This window comes from Urocampus carinirostris, chromosome 1, assembly GCF_059441175.1.
Source record: "Urocampus carinirostris isolate Australia breed hairy pipefish chromosome 1, RoL_Ucar_1.0, whole genome shotgun sequence".
Lineage (NCBI taxonomy): Eukaryota > Metazoa > Chordata > Actinopteri > Syngnathiformes > Syngnathidae > Urocampus > Urocampus carinirostris.
Window position 1 is genome coordinate 7779850 of NC_142349.1, and position 18568 is coordinate 7798417.

Below are 18568 nucleotides of genomic sequence, written 5' to 3' on the forward strand. Positions count from 1 at the left end.
GCAGTTAGAAAGGGATACTGTATTTCTCTTAACCTTTTTGTTGAGATATTTCCATTACCACCCCCATAGCTAATCATAGTTTGTGAAACCAGTGACGTTTCCCGGGGCCCGCAAGCAGACGCTGACCCTCCAACTCAAAATCTGACTAGTTAGACCAAGAGCTTTATTAAACACTGGTGTTATTATTGCATTCTATTGCATTGCAATATGAGACGCACATATGTTTTTTTTTTATTTTGGAATAATTTAATTTTTCAATTAACTATAAAAATTAAGATTAGAGAAAACTAAAATATCTAATGTGGTACAAAAACCTTAGGTCAATGTGAACCAACAAGGATGAAGATTACTTTACCTGTTGGTCCACTCCCACTGCGTCCAGGCCGTCATACATTATATTGACCCAGCCGTCCTTACATGACAGGACAAACAAAGACATCAGAGCCTGCATTGGAAAAAGAAACTCAAGGTCAACACACAAAAGAGACATTTGCCCATGGCTCATATACAGAGTATAAAGATACCATGATTAAGAAAACAAAGCATCATAATTAGAATTATGCAGTTCTTCTCCACATACCTGTATCAGGTTGTCGAAGTTGTACTTCCTTCGTATCCAGCTGTAGTTGGCTTGCAAACAGTCTGACTTGTTAGTTATGTTTTTGGTGTTAACACCCTCACAGTGGAAGAATTTCCCTTTGAAGAGCTGGAGAACATCACGTTTACGGCAGGGTTATTTCTCCACACAACAATGAATTTCTCGAGCACCTCCACAAAGATTTGTTTTTCATTTGTTGCTATTGTTGCAAATTAACTGTGTGTGTGTTAAGGGAACTACCTGCACTCCCAAGATGCCAAACACAATGAAGAAAGCGCAGCAGATCAGGACGATGTTGCCGATTGGCCTAAGGGAAGTGATGAGGGTCTCCACGACTAATTTTAATCCTGGTGCACGACTAATCACCCTGAAATACACAAGAAAATGATGTATGCGCGATAAATCCTTACTCTATAATTTAGATGTGTTGTCCAAAAATTACCATTAATAATTCATCACTTTTATACCGTCCTTGTTATAATATGTATAACTGTTAATGCATGACACAGAATGACATTGCCTATGCAAAGTACAGGTAAAATGGGGACTAAAAATCCAGCCCGACTCGACCCGGCCCTCTGGTATAAAAGCCCGAACTAGCCCAAAACCGACCGATGAACTTGAATTGCGAGACTGGGCCAGAAGTAAACCTCAAGCTGCACTTTGGCTCTGTGCGTACTTTGGTGCTGAAGTACACACGCAAACAAGTGCAGCGCTGAGGTGCAGGTTTGGTTTTGCTTCGGGTTCAGTCCCTCAAATCAATGGTGCAAATAGGCCGCGGAGTAGGTGCAGCGCTGAGGTGCAATGCTAAAGTGTCTTACTTTCCTGAAGTAAAGGTACAGTTACTTCAGAGCAATTTCACTCAAGTAGAAGTAAAACGTAATACTCCAAATAATCACTTGAGTCAAAGTAAGTCCATGCTGTGCAGGTCCTCCACAATGAAGAAGAAAAAAACATAAAATATGCGAGAGACAATCCTGGCCTGGCCCAACTTGAGGATTGACATTTTATGACCAAACCCGGGCCGAAATTTGGCTAAGTTCAGGCCGGGTCCGGGCCCAAGATTTTACTTCCAATGGAAAGTAATGGCACATTTCTAAGGTCCAGTTCCAGAATATGTTTTAAATATTTAGGACTTCATAATAAGAAACATTCTAAACAGTCTGCATGTTAGGGTACCCTTAAAAACACACTGAAAATGAACAACATTCCCAACTATCATGTACCTGAGCGGGCGCAACGTGCGCAGTAAACGCAGAACTCGGAGGATACCCAGGATGCGGTTCCCACCAGAATAAGCCAAAGAGACCAGAATATCCACCAGAGACACAAACACCAATATCCCATCAAGAACGTTCCAACTGGACTGAAGGTAGCTCTGCTTCCCAAAGCAGAACCCAAGTGCGATCACCTGATATGGGAGCACGTAACACTGACATTAACTCAACCATAACTCGGTTAATCCACTATTTAAAGGTATTCCCAAAAATTTTTTTTCAATCAGTCGGAGAACGTGTTTTGTTCCTTCCCACAGTTATTCTAATATGGCGCAAAATTTTCCAAGCGGCAGTAGACTCAAAGTATTCAGTCTCAAGGTTGACCCATACCACCCAAATGGCAAATCCAATAAATACAACATGTGAGGCACCTCCGAAACAGAGAGCGGTAGCAGTAAACAGCGATTGTCATTTCTGCTTAAGAAATTTTTCGTCACCGTTAGTCTTAACTTCGTCCGGCTAGCTACCCTTTAATGTCGGGGCAATTAAGAGCTTCCTGTTTTGTTTGCTCCCAGTTGGTGTTCGTTGGCTGTCCACCTTGTCTTGTCAGCCGGCTAGCCTGGCGTCAGTGACGGTTTTATTTACAGATGTCTTTACGTTTGTCGCCCTACCCATATGTCATTGTTGGTTCCTGGTTATGCTGGCTATTCAATGCGTTTTTTTGTTTTTGATTGTCAATATCGGGTCTGTCGTTGGTCGGTCACGGTTGGGCCCTGTTAGCTCTCTGTCTGTTATATTTGCCAGTTATACCGTTTTTGGCTGCTCACCTGCGACATAGGGCCGGGGCATTTCCCGTACAATACGACCAAAAAATTGTAAATCTCGTAACTTCTATGACCAATTAACACGCAAACCAATATGGTGACTGATTTCAATATGGGCGAGTGTCCCTCACATGACGGCACAGCTCAGGAAGTCAAAGACAAGACTGTCTTTAAAATGCATTAGCTCAGAAAATAATTGGAATTTATCGATGGAATATATTGAGATTTTATGCAAGAATCATGTACTATTTCCTCACATTTTGCATGTTTGAGAAAATGGGAATACCTTTAAACTTTTCTATATTAACAACAGAGGTAGTTACCTTGATGGCCATCTCTGCTAGGAAGATCACAGTGAAAACATAGTTGGACACGCCGAGAAATGTTCGCTCCTAGAGGTGAAGAAAAATATGTAGTATATGTCAAATATGTAAAGTGTATTAGTAAAAATGCGGATTTTTTATTTTAATTTGTCCACTTTTGTCTTCACTTTAAGATAAATTTCAAAATTACCAAACACCTAACATTTATTCTCAATTTATGGGTCATTGAAAAATGTGGAATGCTTTTGGGGTTTTTGAAAAACAAAGAAAGAAGATGCTTAAGTATGTCGTGTATGTGAAAAGGTAAACTATTTTACATTTAACACGGAACAGATTCTGTTGCTGTGTTTTACCGTGCTGTGAGGTTGTATATTGGGTCTCTCCAGAGCAATGGTGATGCAGTTGAGGAAGATGAAAACCAGAACCACATGGTCAAACAGTTTGTGAGAGCTCACACTTTGGCACCACACACGGAATCTAAATAGATGCACAAATAATGGGCTCTGTGAATAGTCAGGTTTGTTTCAAGCAGATAAAGCAAAGAGAAAGAGACTTGCGGGTTATCCGGTGAAAACAAGTAGAGCGTCCACTCTTCGTGTTCTTTGCACCAGTGAGGTTTCATGTTTATGAGCTCCTTTTTGATGACGTAGCAAAGTGTACTCTGAATCAGGCACATGTAACAGGTCAGTATGTCAGTAATGATTAAATATTACTCAAAAAAAAATACTTTTAACTGTAAAACAAGGTTAGAATAGTATTCCATTAGATAGATGAAGGATACCAGTCATAGGGTGCCTCTTTTAAAACAAATTGATAACCTTGTACACCTCTGCATCAAAACCGAGATGGCGTCATCCACTCTCAGCCCATTTCGCTCAAGTATGGATGATACACGGCTAAAAATTAGGACACTTTTTTTCAAATTGAACAACGATTCTGCCAACTTTATTTTAGTAATTAATAAAAATGTTTTCAAAAAATAACCCCACCTTTTAAAGTACAGTAGTTACAAAAATCCACTCATTTTCCGACCCGCTTATCCTTATTAGGGTCGCGGGGTTCTCAAACCCATCCCAGACGTCTTATGCAAACAAAACAGAAAAAAAAAATCAGGTCACATTTAAAAAAATATTGTAGAACAAATAAATGAAAACATTTTCTCATTTTATTTAAAACATGCTAGAACATTATTTTTTTAGTGTTTGTTTAAAGAAAACTACACCAAAATATTGCCTCAATGTAATAAGTACTCCCAAAGAATCTCTAAATTAGGTACATTTGTTTAAAACATACAAAAAATGTGTAATTTTATACGGAATAAATTCAACATTTTTACCACCCAAAAAATTCTGAAAGTAGTATTAAATTAATAAGAGTGAATCATTTTTTTCTAACCAAATGTAAGTGTTTTTGCAATGGCAGCATATTAGCATATTTATTATTAAGCATGTCTATCTCACAGTAAACAAGACCCGGGTACAATTACAGCTTCCATTTAGGGTTTTTGCATGCTCTCAAATGCATGGCAGGGGGATCAGTGAGTCCACATTGACACATGTGTCAAGGGTCATCAGCCTTTGGTTAACCTGCAATTGGCTGTCAACTGGTTCAGGATGCCCCCTTACCTGTGCTGGATGAGCTCCAGCGCACATATTGTACTTCATCTAGATAAAAAAAAAAAAAAAAGACATTACGATTGAATCAATTAATCAATCCATATTCTTTATCGTTTCTCTCTCGAGGCTCGCAAGACTGCTGGAACCTATCCGTAACGGACTAGGCAGGGGTCACCCTGGCCTTGTTCCCAACCAATCGCGAGACAAAAAGAGACAGACACTGAGGTTGCCAATCAGGCTGCTGTTCTTATTTTTAGAACTTAGAAGGAAACCAGAATATCCATAAAAACATTAGCTTGGAGAGATTGTATGAACAGCAAACAGGGAGGTCGGTAGCTGTAATTGAACGCAGGACCTCTGAACTGTTAGGTTAACATACTGACTGGTTACAATTTGGAAGTTTGGTAACTTTTGTTCACTTTTGTTTTGATATTTGTATGCATCTTTACAAATGATGAGCAAAAACAACCGTTTAAGCTGAGACATCATATGAACAGCCGTGCATAGTCATTTAAGTGCTTGCTCCCGGCTGCACATGCTCAATGACAGAAGGGTCAGTATGCCCAGGAGGAGAGACATTTTGCTGCAAATTTAATTTGCAGGCAATAAGACTGGGCGCCTGTCAAAGCACAGGTCATCCACAACCGTAGTCAGGAACATTCTTTTCCTGCCTGAACACGTACCGCATGCTTTGAGTACAGTTAACGAACCTCAATAGTACAAAGGCTGGTGAGGGAATGAAAGGGAAAGAGGACTGCATAAACAACTGTCAATAGGCAAAGGGAAGAGGATACGTTGCTGTGATCAGGCACGGATGTTCTGAATGTCAAATTGTATTAACAGTCTATTGTGCCCAAGGTGGCTATTGCTTGTAAGGTAAAATGAAAATAAATGGGCGACTGTAATCCCTCATTTATTGCGGTTAATGGCGACCGTAACCCTCCTCAATGTAAGCAAATTAAGCCCCAACCACCCCCAAACTCCACTCCCCATTTTAGAAAAGGATTTCACTGCCCCCTTTTGCAGCAATAGTTGACAGGGGATTATGGATCGCAGCTACACTGGTGCTGTTAGATTTCAGTGGAGAAAAAGGAACGATTGTTCCCAGCCGACTCTCAGCCGACTCTCAGCAGTAGTCGGCTGGGAACAATAGATCTCAGCCAAAACAGTGCAATACATTTTGGGCAGGCCACAATAGCATGCCTAATAGACCTGATTTAAAATTAAAATAAAAAAGTGCTCTGCCAGGACCTCCTCCTAGCAATAGCTGACCAGGGATAACATATCGCGGCCACAACAGAGCAATTTATTTAAGTCAGACTAAAATGGCACACCTCTCCATAAAAGTGCCTTCTGTCGGTCCCCGCTTGCAGAAAAACAGGGTTGGGTATAATGGATCAAAGCCACCAATTGAAGGAAATACTGTACAGTAACGGGAAAAAAAGACCCGGTAGGCGGAACAAAAGTGTGCTTTACCAGTCCCTGTTTTCAACAATAGTCAACCGGGGATAATAGATTGTGGCCACAATCGTCCATTTCATATTAGGCAGGCCAGAACGGCATGCCTCTCGTCAAAAGTGCCTTCTTTCAGTCCGTTCTTGCAGGATTATTGTGTTGAGAAAAACGGATTTACAGCAGACCTAGTGCAGTTTATTTCAGACAAAAAAGGAGCTTTCAGGCCCGACAAAAAGTGTGCACTTTCTATTGTCGCTCCCAACAATATGCAGGGAGAATGGATTGCGGGGTATTTTTCAACTCGTGATGAACTGTGGCCCAGAGGTAAAATCTTGATCTCGAGTCCGACCCAAATTTCGGGCCGGGTTGGGCATTACATCATTGTCAATCATTACGTTCAGCTCGGATTTCTCTCATGCGGACATTTTATTTTAAATAAATGTATTTAAATAAAAATATGTATGCTGAAATGATGCGTGGATACTACACAAAAACAAAAACTTGGATTTTTTTTTACAACAGAAAAAAAACCACGCTTTAAATCACCTCTCTTCATCCCAAGTCCTCACAAATAATATATGTAATTCCGAGTTTGCCTCAGGCTGCAAATACAGTAAATTGGTTGGATTAGAGCTGGGCCGGGCTTTAATACCAACAGGCCTGGGTGGGGCTTGATTTTTCAGGCCAGATCATACCTCTACTGTGGACAAAGAACAAAGCGGGAAGAAGCAACGGATTACATTATTGTATCCATTTGCACTACCGATAGGCAACTTTTTAAATGAGGATTTGCTTTTTAGGGTTTTGTCAACAAACAAAGGCTCAGACCCCTTGCACAACACCCTACTGTCTACTGGTAGATTCTGGTTTATCCTTACTAGTAACTTACATCATCATCAATGTCATCTTCAGGCAAGGAGTCATCTTTGGAGTCAGTGTTGACGTTGGAATTGTAAGTCATGCTCCCCCCATTACAGTCGCCGTATTGGGGTAAGACGGCAGGGCAGAGCGTGGAGACCTGCAGCAGCTCCAGAGGGTCCGGCTGGATTCGGTTGTCAAAACCGCCGGCGTCATCGTCATTATCCAACCCGTCTTCGTACTCTCCTCTCTCTCCGGACAAGAGACTCTCTCTTTCTCCACTGGTGTCACGCCTTTTGAGGCTGGGCGCTCGTCCTAAACTGTTCCAGCTGGAGCGCCGGCTTCCCCATGAGCTGGATCCGCGAGGGAGGAGAGGAGAACGGCGTGCTGGACTGGAGTGACTCTGGATGAACAGAATTTAAGTGAGGTCCAGGGTTAGTCTTTCACATCACCCAAGGCATGTCACCATGATGTATGTATTTGTCAATGAGTTAGAAGCATTGTACCAATGTTTCCCTAGAGTTTTGTGAGACCCTGGTAGGTGGACAGTCTATGAAGGTTGGGGGCCATGTTCGGACCAGAAGAAAATTTGGTACATTTTAAATTCAAACGCAGCTATCTGGTGCATTTTTAGAGAAAAATCAAGAAGGTAGATCTATCGAAAATGTGTTCACTTGTAAACTTTTGAATCATAAATACACTAGTTATGAGAGGCAATGATCCAGCAAACCAGTCAAACCCACAAATTATGGTAAAAAAGACAAGTTTATCACAAAAATAATCTGCTCGTCAGTGTGTTAAGAGTGAAAATAAAAAATAGTACAGCGTTGGCATGTTCCAATGCCAACGCTGTGCTATTTTAAAGCATCATATTGGTGAGTAAATAGGCCAAATCACCTATACAAGTATTACATTTAGTCACATGTAATACTCATATCTGTGATTCGGTATACTACATTATTAATTATCAATACAGCTGATTTTGTGATAACTGCTACGACAGGATGCTGGTTCTTCTTCAATGGTTAACAGGAGGTTATTGTAATAGGCCACTTACGAGCTACAGTTATGGCCACCAAAGCATTTTCCTGCTCTGAGTAATTTTTTTAATTGCTTAATATGGCAGCACCATGCTTAATGTGTTCGCCTGGAGAGGGATGGGAACCACCAGGCTGTTGAACACTCTTTTGAAAACACTGGCAGTGTAGCAAGGCAATGGGCAGATTTTTTGGGTGCAATGCTTGGCACCAAACCTTTTTTTCTTTTTTTTCGCTAAGAGTTAAAACATGTTCAACTTGGGGAAAACGCAAAGCTCGTCAATGTCACATTTTATTTTCTAAAAACAGTGCAGGCGGAATAAGCGAACCTCTCAACAGCCAAATGTCATTACAGGGCGTGGGGCTAAATTAATAAAATTCCTTCTGATTGACAGAGATATGTAGCAAAAACATACACCATGAGGTTTGCGATCATTTATATAGTGAGAATTCTAAACTTTATGTTGATTAACCTTCCTATCCACATATATTTAAAAATATCAATGTATTTCTTAATAATACAAGTTTATGAGACTCTAGCGGGAACAATTAAAGCCTGGCGGCCCACTGGAATCTTCCTTTGTATGGATAATACTGTAGTACACATTATGTGTTTTGAGTGAGACTCACCAAAGATCTCTGATCACATGTCAAGGCATCCATAGAGGTAGCGCTTCCACGCCGGGACTCCTGGTGGATGAAGGCCGCCTCGGGTGGTCCGTCCTTTCCATGTTGCAAAACTCCTTCCCTGGCCATGACTTCGTCTTCCAAGTAGGATTCAGGACCTAAGGAGCTCTTAGGAGTGGGCATGGGCGTAGCTGCTGTACGCAAAATTATGGGAGGAGCCATCGAATTCCGAGGTTCGACATGACCGTTGGGAGCCATCATCAGAGTGTACATCTTCAGCTCTGGAGAACGTAGGCAACATTTTCATTTCGGATGCACTCAAGCGGTTGTTTGTCATGAGGTATTAGACATACACAAATACATTAAACATGCTTTCACCCACCGCTGTCTCTGAGCTGCTCTACTTTCTCTTCCTCCTCAAAGTTGTCTGATTTTTTGTCATCATCGGACTCGGAGCGATTTGCGTCACCCTAAAACACACATATTGAACATACATTCAGTCTGTAATTCTATTTTTGATGCTGGTTAATATGGGAAAAAATGAATACATAAAAAAAAAAAAAATAGAAAATGAATAATAATGTAAACAATTGAGAAAATTAAATTATTGCAAATGAATGAATACAAAAGGGCCAAAGAGACTCAATCCCCAAATTAAAACTATGAAAATATATATGTAAACATCCAAAACTAAAAATCATAACAACAGAATCAAACATAAAATCCATAAATTACCAAGACGGTCAGAATTAGAGGCAAATGGGTAAGACGAGATCGGTCACACACAAAAAAACAAGTTAAAAATGAAATCTTAACCATGCGAAAATAGTTAAATCATCGAAAAACATTTGAAAACACTGAGAAGACTTGAGAGGGGTAGCAACAATAATAGAGCAGCTACATTTTTGGTATCCATGACTTTGTTTCAACCTTTTTTTCTTTGCAATATGAATTGTTTTACTTATACCTCAAAAAGAGACCAAGTCGATTGTGTCAACTTGGTAAAGTTAACACATTCGAAAGGTTCACACGCAGGGGATAGATCAGCGTTGCAACAGTTTGTGCCAGAAGGGGTACAGAGCTACACGGTGGAGTGCCGAAGACAACTTGGAAGAAGGATTGGTCATCAAATTGATTAGTTTACAGAACCGGTCAACTACAAGCGTCTTGCTTTTGCCGTTTTTTTTTTTTTTAAACAGCAATCTCTCACTTGATGTTTCATGTCTGTAATTAAGAAGCAGCACCTATGGCCCTGCAAAGGCTCAACTGGGGGTTTATTAACAACAAGACAAGGCCGTAACCCTGCAAACTGGTGTGAATGAGGGTTGTTGTTTTAAAGCCAACATAAAACTGTTCTCTCTTCGCCTGACAATTGACCACAATATAAACCCACCACTGTTGGGCAATTGTCTGTTCTGTTAGGCACAATGTAACGGTGTAATTCAGTGCTATAAATGATGATAAATAGATCATTTACAGGAGACACACATTTCTTCCCCTTCGCCATCACCACCTTGAGCAAGCACACAAAACAAAAAATGTATAAAAAATTGATATTCATACCTTGTTTCTTTATGTTATGTTTGGACAATACAAATTATGCTGGTCTACAACCTCTTTCTTGTAAATACTACCTGTCTATCCTATTTCAGTAGTTCTTTGTTTTTCGCAGGGGCTGCATTCCAAAAAGATCCCTCAATAGTCAAAACCCGCAAAGTTACTAGTCTAGGACCAGTGACTTTTTGCATGTTAGGCAAATGTGCTATTTAGCCTTTTAAGGATGGAAACATATATTGTATCTAGATTCATTGGAAAATGTTTAAGATATGCTTTGATTGCTATTTTTACAGGAACTTTATAATTTTCCATGACCAAACCTTTTTTAAAAAGCCACAGGGGGCAGCTAGAGGGTGCCAACAAGCTGCATTTGGCTACAGTGCTGATTTATTGGCATTAGAAAGCATCTTCATCTGGCTTTTAGCCCCGCCTGCCAATGATTTTGTCGATCTAGAGTGTTTTGTTCAAATGATGGCTTTCTGAGAAGCTTAAATTAGAAACAAACATAATCATGCATTATTTAAGTATGTCAAGCTGTTCTAAGTATATTTACAACTCAGACTGCATTTCTGTAGTGGAGTGTTTAGCCAATTTGCCTAGCACGCGAAAGGTCCCTGTTTCAAGACCCTGTGGAAAAATGTGTTCGCCTGGAGAGGGATGGGAACCACCAGGCTGTACTTGCCCAAGACACACCACGGAAAATTGTATCTTCTACGACCCTAGTGGTAAAAGGGATCCAACCAACCGAAAATTCAGACCGCAATGTCATTGAGGGGCAGGAAGACACACGCGGAAAAGAGGAAGACTATATAGCTACTCAGAATGCAGAACTCGATAAAAATCAGCAAAGGAGGTAAAACACGAAACAGGGATAACTGTGTTTTTTAATTGGAACTTTTATTACTTGTTTATCCTGGAGTGCCACCTCTATTTTAGTTGTAAACGATGAACACTACATTGTAACCAATGACTAAACAATTATAGTCCATTCCATTCTAAATTGTGTAAGACACAGAGTTAATACCAACAAATAAAAGGATTTCTTGTAAAGATAACTAGACTCACCTCAGCCTGAAATCCTTCAACCAGGATGGCCACCAGCAAGTTGAAAAGCACGTAGTTTCCGAAGGTCATCAGGGCCACAAAGTATAGGGCCGCCCAGGGGGATGTGGAGGCCATACCGTTGTACAACACCACGTTCCAATCCTCCTGGGTTAAAATCTGCGCAATAAGTAGGACACAGTTTTAGGAAATCAGGATATCAAAGAACATTGGGAGAAAAGAAAAAAATTATACAGTAGACATAAAAATATAGATTTCAAACTTTTACAGTACTTAACGTTTCTTCATTTTGAGAAGAGCTTTTTTCACTGCCATCCTGGAGCAGTACTTCAACTTCTTCCACAAGGGATTACAATAAGATGACAAGCAAGGTCTATGTGAGTGAGTGTGCCTGCATATCGTGTGAGTGTGTGTGTGTGTGTGTGTGTGTGTGTATTCCAAGTCGCTACAAAACCAATGCTAGAGATGAAAGCATTTAAATCTAGGGCAGTGTTCATGATGCAGCATGAAAGCTCCCTGCCCACTCAAAGCCCGTGGCAGGGAGGTAGCAGGCCTGCACTCTACTCTTCTCTGGCCTGTGCGTGTTTGTGATGCTTGTGTGTGTGTGCGTTAAAATCCTCAAAAGTACAGCATATATACAGTACCCCTGCACATGACAGTCGTGCTTGCAGGAAATGCTTCTCAGTTGTTTTGGCACGCACACTGAGAAGTTGTATACTAAGCTGGCCAGAAGAGTGGTGCCTGCATTGGAGTTATTCACTTGTCAGCTTTTGACTAATGAGCGGAGTTTGGCAAAGCTGACTGGCACACGTCGCTGCGTCTTAAAATCCTTTAAAAATATAATAGCAAATACCGGTCCAGTAATAAACAACTTGTGTCCTCCCTTGGTTTTAAAAGTACAGGTGCTTCCACTCAACTGAGGTGTGGTAGCTCATTGACCTGGTAAAACCACATGTGGTAAAATCCAAACTCTGGCGGGGTTTTTACTTTCTGGCACCACGTAGATGTTGGGGCTGTCCAGCCATTCAAATAACATATTTACTGTGACTTAATGAAATAGATGGGAGGTAATTGATGGCAGGTGGACATAGCGAATGCATCATCCCATACAAAAATAAAATTGCACTTAAGGGTTTTACATGGCATTTTAACTTTCACAGTAAACACAACTCATCATAACAGTAATTTACTATCTTAGCTTATTTGACGTATCAAAATACGTTTCTGATTACATCGAGTGTTATTTTGATAAAAACATACAATATTGATATGTAAATCCTTTGACTAATGTAAAATTCAACATGCAATAAAACACGTCATGAATTATAGACACATTACTAAAAGGGGAGGTCTAGCCTGCAAGCAGGCTAGTATTGTCATTGTACTCTTTGACTACAAAAATCAACTGTTGCAAAATGTTTGTCAATGAATATCTATAAATAGGATTATGCATAAAATAAATCCATCGTTTTCACACATTTACTAAATGCCCCAACTTCATTGGAACAGATAATGAGAAGCATCTTGCGTTTGATTTTTTTTTTCCCTACAATTTCTTGAGAAGTGTTCCATCATGCATCATTGTTTATTTTAGTTGATATAATTGATCATCATTATCAGTCAACTTGCCTGAAAAACGGTAACGATTGCCCACAACAAAGTGTCAAAATTCTTGCGGTCTGGAATGGTGTCGCCATCTTCTGTTTGAAGACTAAATTTGCAACCAAACAGATGCATACCAAGTATACTGCAAGGGGAAACAAAAAATGTGATAAGCACAGGTCATATAAGGGCAATTTAAAATCATTTCAAACTAATACACACCTAAAAGTGAAGATGAAGAGCATTAAAAGCATGCAAAAGGTGGCCACATTGTCCATTGTCTTCATCAAAACGACAAGTTGTCTCCTCAACGCGGGCAGGAAGCGGACCAACTTCAGGACTCGAAGCAGGCGGAAAGTGCGCAGGACTGACAACCCACCGTCTGATTGACCGATTATCTCCCAAACACTGAGAAGGAGTTGCAGTTGAAAAAGGAGAGAATAATGATTATTTTGAATTGTTTGGTCAATTTCATTAAAGTTAGTAGGGACAACATGCAATGCATCAAGTAAAAAGTATACAGTATTCCCGTGATTTTAGATGGAAATGTGGTCTATAACCATCCATCCCATCCATCCATTCTCTGAAACGCTTATCCTCAGTAGGGTCACGGGTGTGCTGGAGCCCATCCCAGCTATCTTCGGGCAGTGGGCCAGGGGACACCGTTAACTGTTTGACAGCCAGTTGCAGGGCACACAGAGACAGAGAACTCACTCGCTCATTCACACTTAGAGACAATTTGGACCTGCAAATAAACCTGACAGGCATGTTAATAAAATGTGGGAAGAAACCGGATTGTTCGGTGTAAACCCACGCAAGAACGGGGGGAATATATGCAAACTCTGCAACACATTAATTTGCTCACTGGTTAATTTGAGATTGCAGTCCTATGTTTCATTTGAAACAATTTCAATAGTGCCGTTATAAAACCTCATTATGTTGATTCATATGTTGATTACTAGCCTTTTGTAAGTCAATTGGAACAATAAAAAGTTAGATGAAGAATTTATAAGATTGCTTACCTAATGATGACAATAATGCTGTCGAATATGTTGTATGGATTTCTGATGTATCCAAAGAGGCCAAACGCCAGCAGCATGAATCCCATCTCCAAAACAAACATACTTGTGAACACGATATTGCTGATCTCGAGGATATCTGTCAGTTCTTCTGGCTGCAGGAAAAGCAAATGTGGGTAAGGATGAAGATAAAAAAATATTTATTCTAAACTTGAAGGTGATGTTATTGTATATTTGCAACAGAAGTAGAAATAACTCTGGATATGTTTAATTTAAGTCCAGTCATATTCATTTGTATAGCCCTTGATAAAAAATTGATAGTTCCCCCAAGTGATTCAACTATGCCAGAATATATTCAAACAATGTATATGTTAATCCTCCCAAATCATATGTTCTAAGTAAATGCTAAACATTGTTCAATCAATGCGAAACAGTCTTTACTTTGAAGGTGTTTACTAAACTTTGAATGTTTACATTGTTGTGAATTGACAAGCTTTCACAAGGCTTTTTATCAACATTCACAAAACGATTTTCAAATTCCCACGTTCCCATAACAGCAGACGGAGGCTCCGTTATTAATTACTCTTGCTCCAGAACCAGCAGTTACACGGGGAACTGAAATAGTTGCAGGGCAATCATTTCTAATCAATTTTTACACCGGAAATTCCTGATTGTGAGGTTCAACCCTACTGATAATACATGGGAGTTGAGGGTTTTATGGGAATTTGCTGTGTTTACGTTCAGTTGATAATTCAGATTTTTTTAAAGCATTTAAGCATTATCAATGTAAGGGAAATGATCAGATTTGACACTACACACAATTTAACAATGTTGGAGTATTTTGCTAATATAAATAATGCAAAGAATTCTTGAATAGGTAATCAATTTCCGCAACTGAACAATGGCATCATTGGAACATAAGCAGTATCATTCTAACGCCATTACTGAACAAACATAAGAACGAATATTATGTCTTGATCTTAGTTTAAGTCTTTTCTGGTTCCTTTTAACAACGTTTTGTTTCCAACATTCTTGCATGGTCTCATACAAGTATGCACTCATACTGTAGAGGGAATACAGAACAAGAGGACACTTATGCAACATCTTCCTCTATTTGTAATCATTTCATGGTTTCCATGTACGTAATCTATAATGTCTGTAATCTGAGTGCACAGACTCTGTGTAGATAGATGTGTAGAAGAAATAAGAAAAGAAACAGCAATGGACACTCATGACATGCAACTGAAACTGTATAAAATACTGTTTTCGCTTTTTTGATGAATTGCAAAGCGGAGTTTGTGTAAAATTGCGTCCAAAATGGCCGTTACCTGTTCATGGTACTCTATCCCCATGCTGAGAGTGTTGACAAGGATGGCAATCATGATCCCTCGGTTGAAGTATTTGCTCTCCACTATTCTCTTCAGCTTCTCTCTGAACATCATCCACGCCCGAAGAGCTCCATTTTTGTACTCCAAAGCCCCGTGTTGCCGGCTCCGACCTCTGCCGTTTCTCAAATCTGCACCCTAAAAGTTACGAATTTCAAACAAGGAAACTGTGACTGATTAATCGTAAAAACACCAGATTACATTTTCATTTGTAACCTATGAATCTAGTAGCTTGATATACAGTTGTAACTCTTTATGCAAGTTTAATGTGTTCGAGGGTCATGCTTGTGGCTCATATTGCTCTTAAAATGTGTGAATTTTCCAGATATGAAATATTGAATAACTAATTGCCCTGTTCCTGTCCCCAAAAGTAGCAAAGGGAACCCAAACTAGCTATCATTGAAAATACATTCAAATAGTAATTAAACATAAAAAATGCTGTAAAAGATACATAGGATGATATTAAAAAAGGAAAATGAGAGTTTATTATGAGCATTTAACGCGGAGGCGGTCGCCTTACCGAGGGTTCGTGAGTGGTGGAGAGCATAGGAGGGCGTAGTGGAGACGGACAGGGACTGAATACCTGTCAACTTATATATGTTCCCCATTAGGGTGGAGCTTATATGACCAATATTTTTTTATTTCATGTATTCTTTTATCTTACCCCACAAAAATGTTCCACTTCCACCAAAAACTAGACAGCAGAAGTTTCAGTCATGTAAATTGATATTTACAGGTAGCTCAATCACTCTATAAATTTAGATTAGCGCAGATTAAGCCGGTTTCACACAAATAATAATGATGGCTTAGGTACATAATACAAACAATACAAAAATCTCAGTCCTTTGTTAGAGTCTCTTTGCGGCTGTCAGGAAAAGTTTTGCAATGTTTTTTAGCAATTTGCAGCAGATGCTGCAGATCAGTTTCGTCTTTTGTGATATGAGCACAGTATTCCTTGCAGTACACCTCGTTCTGCAAGATCATTGAGCACAATGACTACCTGAACAGTTTCCAAAGCTTGTTTGAAGTCATCCCGTAATTCACATTCTTGTCGTTCAACATCAAGATAGCCAACAGGAAGGGTAATGATTTTAAAGAAAGTGCTAGATCGAGAGGACACAAAGTCTTCTGTACATTTGCTACTAACAGTGTCTAAATCTACAAATATCCTCTTTTGAAAATCCAGTACAGCAATTTCATCTATATTGTCCTTATTTTTCATTGCAGCCACCATGAGTTGTTGATGCACTGACTTGATTGTCAAACAAAGCGAGTGTAACCGTTTCTGGTGTTAGAAACCACAGGTGATTGGAAATTTTTTGAAGGGCAGCCTTAGATATTGCAGCATTTATGTTTGAATATTCCACCTCACACTTTAAAAGCTGCAAATCAGTGCAAGGGGCAATTGCAGCAAGAGGTGCCATGATTCAGGCCTTACTGTGAAGAAAACACAAAAATTATACTAGTTGAATTAGACTGATCTGGCTGAGCAATGACTTGTGGGTAATAATCGTTTGAGGCTTATCCCAGCATCTCGAGAACTCCCATTTGAGAAAACTGATGGAAAACTTCTCAGCAATTGAGCTACCTCTAAAATTTGTTTTATTTAGACCAACCTGCACAGCGATTGTTCTTTTGTGTAATGGAACCCAATAAGGGGGTAAGACAGTGACTTTTTGGAACTTTGAAAATAAGCTCCACCCTATTCCCCTTATCCTTTACGTAATCATTTCAAATTGTGTAATTTTTATACTGAAAATTTATGAATTAAAAATAATAATCTCTTTTTGCATATTTCAACTCTATCTGGATCTTCCCAGTTACTCGTCTCAGGCGACAATGTCACTGTAGATTGATAAAATCGTAGCAGTATTCAACATACTCTGTCTTGCCATAAGTAGGTTCTGCATTGTTTTAGTAAGGTTTATTATTGCCTAATTCAAAAGATTTTCAATCATTAATACAGGAAGCTATTGGCGGAGGTTGACAAGGATAAGATCGAGAGACCGGAATTGTATGTAAGCATTTACTGTACACTTAAAATTAAAGTCACTCTAACTTTAAATGAACAAACACACAAAAAAAGTTTACAGCACAATTGTTATTTTTTGCCTTTAGTAGTTTTGCATGCGCAAACTGGACGAGCTGAGGCTGGCACTGAGCAGTCATAAGAAGTGAGCAGTCACAAGCAGTGATCATTTACGAGCAGTGAGCGGTAGCGTCAGGGTCTGCTCATGAAATGTATTTTCTTTCGTACAGCGAGTTCTTGTTTTTTTCTGCAAATATAACTCTTGTGCTGAATTTCTTGTGTTTAAAGGTGCTTGTATAGAAAGGTACAACTGTATATTAAAATCATTTTTCAACTGTTATTGTGCTATTGTTCAAGTCAGAGAAATATTCATCTCTTCTTTTAGTCACAACACATTTTAGCCTTCCAGAATGACCTGAGGGAAGTCATGCAGTCCATCAGCTTCTCCCTTGCAAGCTTCCGAATCAGCCAACTCCAATTCCAAGGTCTCCAGGCTGCGGGCACACAGAGGGCAGCTCAGAAGCTCCAGGAGCAGTGGACTGGGTACCACGCCTGCCAGCTGGTACAGCACACTCTGGTGACCTGCCAGGGGCATGAGGGGGAGAGGGTAGCACCATGTATGAGCATTTCTCCTATAGGTCCCTCTGCGCAGCAGACACATGTAGGGCATTTATGAACGGTCTTGTGTGATGATTATACACATTTTGTAGTGGGCTTTGCTTAAATTTTTTTAACAATATAGTATAAGAGCTGTCTTAAACTTCGAAGAACATACCCTTTAAAAAATATTTGGGCAGCAGCCGACAGTGACAAAATATAAGGTAAATTAAGATATGTGACCCCGAAGTAGGAATAAATGAGCTTCGAGTCACTGGAGAATTCACCTTTCTAAGGGGCCGGTCACACAGCCGTTTGCGGCTGAATCACGGCTAAAATTTTGCGTTTTTTTTTGCCCGTGGTTGCCCGCGATGGAAAATGCGCAAAATTGGCCAACCCGCTGTTCATCGGTGGTATGCCCGCAAAACAGACGCCGGCGACTGTTCCACTTCCTCATCGCGTCATTTCCGCGTCATTTTCTCGTGTGGACCACGGGTATAAAAGCTCCCGTGCCGGTGTTGTGCCCAAATCCGACTCCTACGCAACCACCCAACCCCCCCACCACATCGCGTGAACGCGCATTCTGCTGCGATCGCTTTTGTTGGAAGCGTGCATTGACGTTGGTGACTTTTTCATCCGCGTTAACAAACGCATTTTGTAGAATACGATCGCACTTTATTGTTTAAATAAACGCGTTATATAGACTAGGATCTCCCAATTGTTATAATTAGCTCGCTTTATTGTTTTAATAAGCGTTTTATA

General features: G+C 40.0%; 1 protein-coding gene across 2 annotated transcripts in view; it reads right to left on the reverse strand.

Moving 5' to 3' along the window:
* cacna1ha (calcium voltage-gated channel subunit alpha1 Ha) overlaps nucleotides 1-18568 on the reverse strand; it is a 72330-nt gene that overhangs the window by 32434 nt on the left and 21328 nt on the right. For both annotated transcript variants that reach the window (XM_088353634.1, XM_088353549.1), the window contains exons 9-24: nucleotides 17625-17791; nucleotides 15124-15318; nucleotides 13799-13950; nucleotides 12999-13184; nucleotides 12804-12921; nucleotides 11178-11333; nucleotides 8938-9025; nucleotides 8559-8836; nucleotides 6923-7294; nucleotides 3520-3623; nucleotides 3316-3439; nucleotides 2963-3031; nucleotides 1825-2009; nucleotides 839-965; nucleotides 581-706; nucleotides 356-445 (exon numbers count right to left, since the gene is read on the reverse strand). In XM_088353634.1, coding sequence (XP_088209760.1) covers nucleotides 356-445; nucleotides 581-706; nucleotides 839-965; nucleotides 1825-2009; nucleotides 2963-3031; nucleotides 3316-3439; nucleotides 3520-3623; nucleotides 6923-7294; nucleotides 8559-8836; nucleotides 8938-9025; nucleotides 11178-11333; nucleotides 12804-12921; nucleotides 12999-13184; nucleotides 13799-13950; nucleotides 15124-15318; nucleotides 17625-17791 — 2537 coding nt within the window. The remainder of the gene's footprint in view (nucleotides 1-355; nucleotides 446-580; nucleotides 707-838; nucleotides 966-1824; nucleotides 2010-2962; nucleotides 3032-3315; nucleotides 3440-3519; nucleotides 3624-6922; nucleotides 7295-8558; nucleotides 8837-8937; nucleotides 9026-11177; nucleotides 11334-12803; nucleotides 12922-12998; nucleotides 13185-13798; nucleotides 13951-15123; nucleotides 15319-17624; nucleotides 17792-18568) is intronic.